The sequence below is a fragment of the Sinocyclocheilus rhinocerous genome, unplaced genomic scaffold (genome assembly GCF_001515625.1).
Source record: "Sinocyclocheilus rhinocerous isolate Xijiao unplaced genomic scaffold, SAMN03320098_v1.1 scaffold5206, whole genome shotgun sequence".
Taxonomy (NCBI): Eukaryota; Metazoa; Chordata; class Actinopteri; order Cypriniformes; family Cyprinidae; genus Sinocyclocheilus; species Sinocyclocheilus rhinocerous.
In genome coordinates, this window is record NW_015665039.1 from 35,958 (window position 1) to 47,261 (window position 11,304).

The 11,304-nt window shown below is 40.2% G+C and overlaps 1 protein-coding gene across 1 annotated transcript; it reads right to left on the reverse strand.

Moving 5' to 3' along the window:
• Nucleotides 1-6: 6 nt before the first annotated feature.
• LOC107731063 (trypsin-1-like) lies at nucleotides 7-8,524 on the reverse strand. Its single transcript, XM_016542048.1, has 6 exons — nucleotides 8,342-8,524; nucleotides 7,404-7,424; nucleotides 7,133-7,310; nucleotides 6,779-7,047; nucleotides 6,527-6,675; nucleotides 7-532 (listed from the first exon to the last, which is right to left on the reverse strand). The coding sequence occupies exons 1-6, from the start codon at nucleotides 8,394-8,396 to the stop codon at nucleotides 248-250; spliced, it is 957 nt and encodes a 318-aa protein (XP_016397534.1). The 5' UTR covers nucleotides 8,397-8,524; the 3' UTR covers nucleotides 7-247.
• Between the last annotated feature and the right edge of the window lie 2,780 nt (nucleotides 8,525-11,304).

Consider the following 11,304-nt stretch of genomic DNA (forward strand, 5'->3'; position numbering starts at 1 on the left):
GATTATTATGATCAAATACCTTCACAGTGAAAAGTAAATCTCTTGCAATTAACAGTTAGCTAGCAATAGCTCACATGCATGAGCTAATGTAACTACAGCATCACCAACTACACAATTACTGCCTTTAAATAAGGTAACATGCAGAATATTCTCAATGTTTCTTGCTCTTCTCCTGGACCATGAGAGCATTTACAGCACAACTGTCCTCTTCATCAAACAAACCTGAGATTTACTGTTCAATCACACTTTAGGAAGTGAGGAAAAGGGAGAAAGGAATGAGGGAGAATGTGAGAGAAAGGAGGAATAAGAGGAGGTTGGGCACGCTTCCGAAGTTGGAGTTGGATGTTGAATTGAATTTAACAAATCCAGGCAGGTTGCTGCCAGTGTTAGACTTGATCCAGTCCTGATACTGAGAGACTCTGGCGAACACAGTGGGAAATGTGGGGTCAGCACATCGTTGACCAAAACTCACAATGCCGGACTGAATCCACAGGGAGCCGCTCTTGCTGATCATTGGACCTCCAGAGTCTCCCTGTATTGACAAACATTCAGCATTTATATCTCTGACAGTATACAGTGAACAACTGTTATAGATATAAGTATGCAATAGTGTAGCCCGATGGTAAATGTAGGCTGGCTGTGTGTCCGTCAAAACGTTTTTTTCCTGCGGCGCCCAGCATACCTTTTTCAATTGTTTGCAGTGGGAGCGCTGAACATTTTTCTCTACTGAGAGTTGAAAAATGTTAAACTTTGGGTAAAATCAAGTTTTGAATAAGTTTGCTTGTAGTTTGTTATTTGATGCTATAATAATGGGGTGTGGCGTCATGATTGAGTACGTTTACATGGACAACAATAATCCAATATTAACACGATTAAGACAATACTCTGATTAAGAATCTAACATGTAAACAGAGATTTTTGATTATCTTAATCCGGCTAAAGTCATACTCGAAGCAAATCGAATTAAGACATGTGGAGTATTCCCATTTTAGTCACATTATTGAAGTGCAGTATAGACATGTACACACCTTAATCACACTATTAATGTTGTGTAGGACTTTTCACACAGGATACACACACGGCAGTGCTCAACTGTTTGACGGCAAAACAAAAGAGCATGGCTTCAAGCACGGCGGCACATTTTTATCCGTCGTCGTCTAGTTGCACATATAGCATGACATATAATTAACTGCACTTGAAGCTTTCGTAAAATTAAAAATTAAACATCCAAAACTGTATGTTGATATGTGAAATTGACCCTTCGCAAAAACCCGCCCTCCTTAGTTACTGTTGCTATGTCCAACAAGCCATACCACTCTCACACTACACATCATGTTCTCACACAGAGAAAAATACATCGCGGAGCAAAGAGGAAACTGACACCACGCCGACAGACAAGATCCGTCGTCGTCTAGTTGCACATATAGCATGACATATAATTAACTGCACTTGAAGCTTTCGTAAAATTAAAAATTAAACATCCAAAACTGTATGTTGATATGTGAAATTGACCCTTCGCAAAAACCCGCCCTCCTTAGTTACTGTTGCTATGTCCAACAAGCCATACCACTCTCACACTACACATCATGTTCTCACACAGAGAAAAATACATCGCGGAGCAAAGAGGAAACTGACAACACGCCGACAGACAAGACAGAGCAGGTTATTTCTGGTATGAAACAAAGTCTTAGCTTTCAAATTTTGTCATTTTTTAAGAAATTCATACAATAAATACGGTTTTGTGGCTCTCACTGTGTCATGACAGATAGCGTGTAGCACCTCAGTTCAAGCGGCACGTGAACCGATCGTCTTTTCATATTTCCTTAAAGCACGAAATAAACATGAATGAACATTAAAACTTATTTTATTTCAACCAAGGAAAGACGTCAATACACACAATTTTTCAAGTTTAAGTCCACCGAAGTTAACCTACTCTCCTGTCTGATTTGTTTGTCGGATAAAATACGCTATGATTGGTCAGATCGCCTGTTAATCAAGCTCTTTGCGAAGGGGAAACATCGGATGGCGTCGCGTGGGAACGTGACGTGTGCCATTAATCGATCTATGTACTATAACATGTAAAACGGGAACATGAAAGGAATATTCTAAAAGCAACTCATTTAAACACCTTAATAATAATATTGTCTTATTCAGAATAAGGTAAATAATTAGATTACTGATGTCCATGTAAACGTACTCATTGTGTGCTTGTGATTGGGTCTGAGGGAGTTTAGGACGGGACTTTGATACCGCGCCTCCTCCTCGTGATCACTATTGCACAGACTTGGGCTACAAATGACGTCATCAGCACAAGATGACAGCGGCCATTTCTGGGACATTTTGGCTTTATTTTTCGATAGTGAAAGGAAGTGGTGATGTGTCGTCCATCTTTTTTACAGTCTATGTGTTAAATGTAGCACTCATCACTGTCACTTTTTACCCAGCTGTCTAATCGCAGTGGAGGATGGGTGAGACAAATGCCACACAAGCCAACCGTCACATCCTACAACTACAAATAACAGTGGAGAAGTTAAAGGGGTCATATGACGTTGCTAAAAATAACATTATTTTGTGTATTTGGTGTAATGCAATGTGTTTATGCGGTTTAAGGTTAAAAAAACACATTATTTTCCACATAATGTACATTATTGTTGCTCCTCTATGCCCCGCCTTTCTGAAACGCATCGATTTTTACAAAGCTCATCATTCTGAAAAGCGAGGTGTACGCTGATTGGCCAGCTATCCAGTGCGTTGTGATTGGCCGAATTCCTCAAGTGTGTGACGGAAATGTTACACCCCTTACCATACTGCGATGCCGTGTCCCGGCGCAATAAGACAAAAACAATAAAACCCATTATAAACAAGGGATTTGATGCATCCGGTGGGGACATAATTACTGATTATAATGACTTATACTGGATCTACAGTCCAGTCACAGCTGATCTTCATGAGTTAGGTCAAGTCACAGTTGATCGTCCAGAGTCTCGTCACGTCACAGTTGATCGTCCAGGGTCTCGTCACGTCTCATCTGATATTCCAGAGCCTCGCCATGTCTTGTCTGATCTTCCAGAGTCTGGCCATGTCTCGTCTGATCTTCCAGAGTCTTGTCACGGCCTGTCTGTTGCACCCAGATCTTCAAGGTCAGTCCTTCGGTATCCCAGTCTCCAGTGTGAGGGATGCACTGCTGGTGTCTGCATACGCAGCTGGTATCCCCAAACCTACTCACTTGAGTCCTCCAGTTCTTGAACTGATTCCCCTGTCTGTAGCATTTCCCATATGGGGGATCGCCTTTTGGTGTGTTTGGGCTGCATACACCACCACAGAACCTCCCGAGGTGGCGGCTGATGCTGCAGAACCTCCTGAAGGAGTGGCGCTCGCTGCTGTGTTCCCTGAGGTGATGGCACCCACTGCAGTTTCTCCAGAGGTGCCAGCGTATGCTGCAGAACCTCTTAATGCAGTGGCGCTTGCTCCAGCTCCTTACGTGGTGGTGGAGCCCAGCAATGAACTCTGTACCTGTCCTGTTAAGGAGAATTCTAATGAACTCTCCATGTTTCCTGATGGTACAGCTGCAGAACCTCCAGAGGTGGCGGCATCTGCTGCAGAACCTCCAGAGGTGTCAGTGGGATCCACTTATGAACTCTCGTCCTGTCCTGTCCCGGCCAAGCAGGCCATCTATGAACTCATTTATGGCTATGGAGTCTGTCTGTGAAGTCTCAGCCTGTCCTGTAACGGCTATGGAAGCCGTCTGTGAACTCTCAGCCTGTCCTGTAACGACTACGGAGGCCGCTTATGAACTTTTGTCCTGCTCTGAACCGGTCATGGAGACCCTCAATGAACTTTCGTCTGGTCGTGTCACCGATTATGAACTTTTAGCGCAGTCTGTCACAACCAAGGAGGCCATATTACAACTTCCAACCATGCCTGTAACTACACCAGAGACAGTAATGCAATTTATTTTCACCCCGATTCAGCCGAGGAAGCTGTTTATGAACTCTCATCCCTGCCTGTCACTGCCATGGAAACCCTAAATGAACTTTCTGTATGCCCTGTTAATTCTGTCACTGCCAAAAAGACCACTAGTGAACAATCTATCTATCCCACTTCAGTCAGTGAGGTTAATTTCGAACCATCTATCTGCCCAGTTCCAATCAAGGAACCAGTTATCTGCCCCATTGGCCCAGTCATGAGCCCGGAAGATGTAAATGCACTCCCTGTCTGTCACGTTAACCCTGTCACTACTATAGAGACCATTCATGAACTGTCTGCCTGTTTTGTTTCCCCTAACGTGTTTGCTGAACTGTCTGCCTTGCCAATCCAAGTCTGTAAGCCTGTTTATGAACTGTCTGCCTGTTCAGTTTCAATCAGTGAGCCTGTTTATGAACTGTCTTCTGACCCAGTTTCAGTCAATGAGCCTGATGTTAAATCACCTGTCTGTTCAGATACCACTGACAATTCTGATGTCTTACTATCTGCCTGCCCAGTATCAGTTTATCAGTTTATGAATTGTTTGTTAGTCCATTTTCAGTCAATACATCCAGTTTTGTCTGCCTGTCTTAGTTCTGCTCTTGAATCTAACTGTGAACTGTCAACCCACTGAGTTTTTGCCAATGCCCCCAACTATGAACTGTCAGTCTGTCCAGCCAGTCTTAAGGAGACCAACACTGAACTTTTAGCCCCGTCAGTCATGCCTAAAGAGACTTTTAATAAGCCTGGTCTGGTGGTCTTCTGCTCCGTCTGCTCCGGTCTGGTGGTCTTCGGCTACGCTCTGCTGGACTTCTGCTCTGGTCTGGTGGTCGTCTGCTCCGGTCTGGTGGTCTTCTGCTTCGTCTGCTCCGGTCTGGTGGTCTTCTGTTTCGTCTGCTCCGGTCTGGTGGTCTTCTGCTCCGTCTGCTCCGGTCTGGTGGTCTTTTGCTCCGCCATGGTGGTCTTCTGTCCTGCACTGGTGGTCGTCTGCTCCACCATGGGGATCTTCGGACTTGTCTGCTCTACTGTGGTGGTCCTCAGCTCCGCCTGCTCCACCTTGGCTTCCTGCTTCGCCGGCTCCACCCTGGTTCTCTGCTCCGCCCTGGCTTCCTGCTTCGCCGGCTCCACCCTGGTTCTCTGCTCCGCCCTGGCTTCCTGCTTCGCCGGCTCCACCCTGGTTCTCTGCTCCGCCCTGGCTTCCTGCTTCGCCGGCTCCACCCTGGTTCTCTGCTCCGCCCTGGCTTCCTGCTTCACCGGTTCCACCTTGGTGCCCTGCTCCGCCGGCTCTGCCTCAGTTCTCGGTCTCTCCACTTCGACGTGGACCTGGCCCTCCGTCCCTCCGCCTGTTCCGCCTCCTCTCTACCGCCCTCTTGGATTGTATTATGTTAGGAGTGTCTGGAAGCCGCTCCTTGTGGGGGGGGGGCTCTGTCACGTAACTACTGTTATGTCAATTTCTTTATCAGCACAATTTGCATGGATTATTAGTGAAGTGTGTGAAGTGTGCACTCTGAAGGGGGCATTTGTTGTTGCAAATAAATATACATTTTTAATAGTTCTTTTTAAACCAATTGTGTTTGTGTCTTATCAATAGAGTAATTGTTTACCAAATTGGTGCTCCTTGTGGTCGATGATGCTCGATAAGTATGAGCACGTCAGTGATATGATCTGAGTCTGTCTTCATCAGTCACAGACGCTGTGATATTTTGATATTTTCGCCACATTTTCTTGTAGTGTGAGCAATGCAACAACAATGGTGAACTGCTCTAATGATATCATAAACCTTAATGTACATGAACGCAAGAAGACAGTTTGATCATAACTGCTTTATACTATTAAACTAATAAGAAATATATTTAAAAAATCTAAATAAATGGCCTTTGCACTATACTTAACATTTTGATATATTTTATTTACTATCAGTTTTCTGCCGAACAGACATGGATAACCAGTCTGCGTGTATTCTGTATTTTTGTCTCATCTTTTTTTCTGCACATATGATTGGACAGCGAGCATGAGCGTCTCTCTAAAGTCTTGCATGAATTCATGTGAGAAAGTGTTTTTTTGTTGTTCATCGGGGTTGCCGCTTGGCCAAAGATAGTTTGTGCACCTAATCGGTGTTTTGTTGTGTATTATGAGTGCTGCTAAAACAAGAAGGAGACATGTGACTACAAAACTTGTTGTGAAGTTTAACATGCCGGTTCATGTAGTCTCGTAGTCCTGTAGTGTGAGCTTGCCCGATCTAGCAAGTGGTAGCAAGTGGTAATCAGTCTTATTTTTCATATTCAGATTAGTCCTATCTATGTTTTTATGTAACTGACTTTAAAAAAGTTATGAACAGTCTTGCAAAAAAAGATTAGATTACTAAGCTGTTTAAGCAACAGGCTACATGTATTGTATCAAAAATCAGTCGTAGAGTACGAGTTCATGATCAGTGCAGTAAAGACGGGGCTTAATTAAGAAATTAGACTGGCAGTGTAAAGTTTGCAGGTGACAAAACTGGTGAGTAGTGTTTTGTATATTGATTTGGATTAAAAAGTGTTCTAATGAATGACTGATGTCTTACCTGACATGCACCTTTTCCTCCCTGATTTAGCAATCCAGCACAAATCATATTGCTTGTGATGCTTATGTTGACCCCTCCATAAGCATTAGCACAGGCACTGTTGTTCACAATTGGTATCATCACCTCCTGCAGTATGTCAGGAACCTCGCCTGTGACAGATTTTATGGCTTTTAAAAAAACATTTCTAGGTAAACTGTTGCGGTTTACAGTATTGTTTGCATTCAGTTAACTGGCAAGCAAATGTTCACTTACCATCAGGTTGTAGTCTGCCCCATCCAGTGACCCAGCTCTCCGTACCTCCACCAAATACACTCCCAGCCGCTGCCAGACAGACCGGCTTAATGTAATCAGAGAAAGTCACAGAGGAGGAGAGCTGGACCAGCACTATATCATTGTCAGGATTAGAAATGTTAAAGTTAGGATGGTTGATGAATCGACTCGCTGTCCTGTTTGTCTCAAAAAGGTTAAAGCCGGATTGGTTCAGACGCCCAAAGTACATCACAATGTAAGATGCATTGAACCTGTAAATAGAGAAAGTCTGCTTTAATCCCACTATTATCAATCTACAAATGTATCTTAAGCTTTATTTAAGCTTTCAACATATACCACTGGAAGCAGTGAGCTGCAGATAAAACCCAGTCTTTATTGATGAGAGTCCCGCCACAGAAATGGCCGAAGTCGATGTCCTGAAAGGTGAGATGAATGCTGACCTGCCACGGCCAAGCCCCTGCTGTCGCATTCTTCCCTCCAACAATCCTGTTCTTGAGAGGGGCTCGACCACATACTGATGAGAGAAAGCAAGCAAGATTTCTTCTTAAAGTGCCTCACAGACACAGAAGACACATCTATGAGTTTTATTATCTTTATGACCACTTACCATCTAACTGGCAGAGCGAACCTGTGTGGAAAGACAAAGGCAAAGGCAAAGTAAACAGAGAGTCATCCAGAAAGAGCTGATAAACTGGTTTGTGTCGCCCAGCTGTTACATCAGTGCTGGTGCATAATGGCATAAAAACATGGAAAAAAAAAAACCTTTACCTTTATAATAATGTTTATGGATTTTAGCCACAATACCTGTTAAAGTATTTCATATTCATGACGTGATCAAAGTAACTAACCTAAATCAGTTTAGTTTTACATGCAGTGCGTTTGTGAATGAGATGCTTCTGTTTCATGAGTTTTATGCCCATAAACATTTAGTGAGCGTTACTGAATATAAAATAATTGTGTCCATGCCTTTGTGTGTGTTTTCAAACAATGTATGAGTAGTTTGCTCACAGATTTTACAGTATATTACAGTGTTTTACTGTATTTTACAGTATATTACAAGTATTTCATAAAAATTTTGACACTGTTTATTCTTTATAATTATCACTATTTTCCACATTTTGGGATAATATTAAAGTAATCAAATCTATAACTGACATAACTAAAAGAATTGGATTTATGTAGTGACCAAAATATTACACAAATCAAAACTATCTTTTAGCTTCTTCAGATTCACTCAACTGCATCCTGATTCTTGACATCCTGGAATTTACATGAACTAAACTCATCCATTAAAATACATACATTATGTATTTATAAAGACATTCATACAAATGCAGAATTCGTGTTTACCTACTAAACCAATTTCAAGCATTTAACCGTAAGTCTTCAGATCCAACATTTTTACAGTCATGAGAAACATAAATTGTCAAGTGTGTTTACAAAGGTTCTTAGGAATGAAATGGCTTGAATTTGAAACAACTGAAACAAACATTATTAAATGTACATCTAATTTTGTCATGTTATAGACTTTTTGTAAGCTCTTACCTGTTATGTAGAGAAGTGTGATTGCAGCAACACTCAAAGCGCTGTTGAACTTCATAATTATTATTCTGCTCTGTGATCAGACTGTTTCTTGACTGTCAGGTTTCTGATGAGATGGAAAACAAGAACCACCGCATTTATCAAGAATTCTCTGTCTCCACCCCACCACTACGTTCATCTCATTTTCAGAAAAAAAAATCTTATCCTGAGTTTTCATAGCTTTTCATTCATTTTGTGGAATGCGGGTGGGATGTTATCACTACTTTTTACTAAAGTCGATGTCGTCCCCACAACTTTTTGAAAGCCTTTGAAAAAACAGCATGCAGGAGCATGAACGACACAGAAGAACAAAATCCATCATTCTTCACAATTTATTTCACACATGCATCATGAAATACATAGAAGGCATGCACATTCAATCCACCATCCATCTCCATATTTAGCGCCAGTATACGGAAATGTGGATTAAATATATTAAAACCATGTCTGTGAATGTTGCATTTCTGGGAACCATGTACAGCGATCAATGTTTTTTCTTACTAAATCTGTTTATGATTTTTGTGTATTCACCACTATTAAATGTCTGTGAATCTTAGATTTGGTTGGGTCTGGGCTTTTTTTTTTTTTTTTTTTACATTGAAAAATGTTTCAATTTAATTTGATAATTTTTTTTTTAAAGTTTAATAAATACCAACATCGCTTCATGCTTGAAGTAGTGAAATTGTTTACAATTCACCTGTTTTCACTTAATTTGGATATGGTGATAAAAGAACATTGACTAATATGAAATCTTGAAACATCACAAGGTCAATATTTTACTCCGTATATTCATGTGGTAACATAAAAATGTGCTGCAATGTTTATGCAATGCAATCAATGAGAAAATGTCCATGATCACTGAACTTAAAAAAAAAGAAAAGAAAAATTAAAGACTCAAGATCAGATGCTATGCACTGACATTGTATCGCACTGTTTATGAGACAGTTGATGGTGCTTTATCTAATCAGAGAAAAGACCTGCCTGTACTTTCAGTATTCTAACCTACTTACAAAGGCACCTGAATATGGCCAAAAAATGTGAGAAAACCAGTATGTACAGTCAACCCTATTCATACGTACAGTAGCAGAAGAGTCAAACATCTTTATTCTTCTGTTAACAGCATTTCAGGTCTGCAGGCATGCAGAGACATTAGAGACATCAAAAAAGAACTACATTATGAAATCAAGTTGTCACCTTTATTTATACAATACAGAATGTCAAAGCAGCTTTTAAGTGTTAAACAGGAAAATCATGGTTGTTTCCCACATCTTCCTGTGGGAAAAAACATTGGGGAACATTGTCAGAGATTTTTCTATGTGGCTTGAGCCATGCGTCCTTCACAAAGACAGATCTGCCAATTGTAAATGCAGATGTCAAACAGACGTCTCCGTGATGTAAGTGTGCTATCAGAGATATAATACACACTGTTGCGTCAAACAGTATTTATATGTTTTTAAAGAGGCATTCAGATGAACTTTTTGTGGTGTTTATCAAATAACACCATATACTTAAATAGGCCATATTTTTGTTATTCAAACATTTGTTTACACATTATGATTTTAATGATATAATTAGGTTTTAAATCTTGGTAAAACGTCTGGAAACCCTGAATTTTACTTATGTTTCTCCAGCGACATAGTAAAGTCATGTGCTTTATACAATACATTGATTCAAAGCAGCTTTACACATACAAAGCAAATCTACAAAATACAATATAGTGTCATTATTCAGATCAATTTAAATAGTTTCAAATGAAGCGGAAGTATTTTATAATTAATGTGATGTGATAGAAATCCTTCACTTGCTCTTGTAAAATCATTTCTCAGTCTCTATTGACTGTGTGTACTCTCCACATCACTGATCCTGTTACCAGACATGTTTCCTTTGTCCCGCTCAATCAGTTTCAGTGTAAATATCATCTGACAACAAGGCAGACAAATAGACACTGAGTAATTTTTTATGGCAGCTACCGCTTAAATGTTATTATTATAATTTTTTATAATTTTTCAGAAAGCAAATAAAAGTTGAAGCTGAATTGTCCTGTTATTTTCTGTAATTCTTACTATTTGTTATTTCTGTTAATGGTTTGTTGTTACTGTTTTTGTGATTTAGAGATCTAAATCTGTGTATCTGTTTGTTGACTCTCACACTTGTTTAGATTCATAGGCTGATTCTTGATGTTCAAACCATTTTTTTTTTTTTTTTGAACAAAAATTTCCTACATAACACCTGATTGCTCAAACACACTGTGTGGTGGTAACAATACACAGATTTCTCTTGGATTTTTTATTTTAATTTTTTGCCATAACAAATATGTTTTATAAACACAATTAAAGCAGCCGAGGACAAGCTAATGATAGAAAGTCAAGGGTTGAGTGAAACTTAAGTAAACACTGATTTCCATCTTAGTAGTGTCAAACAAAATAATCAACATCTAAACCTCTGTTAATTCTCAATAAGAACTTCTGTAGACGTCTGACAAAAATAAAGTCGATCAGGGGTGCGTTTCCCAAAAACAACGATGGTCGCAAGTTCTGTCGTTACCAATAGAGTACATTGGAACTTACCTCCATAGTTAGCTAACGATGCTTTTGGGAAACTCACCCCTGGTCAGTAATAAGTGAAGCTGGTGATGGTGTTTGTGGAGTTGTTTAATCAGATCTTGAAAGATTTAATGTCTTTTATCTTCAGTTGATTTCATCACTTTATGGTTTCATTCATTACTCAGTGTTGTTTCACATTAAATGTGCACTAAGCAATTTTTACCAAACGATGTTGAAATTTGAAAGCACCAAAACAAATACGCTCAGACCCCAACATCACTGACATTGTATCGCACTGTTTATGAGACAATTGATGGTGCTTTATCTAATCAGAGAAAACACCTGCATGTACTTTCAGTATTCTAACCTACTTACAAATGCACC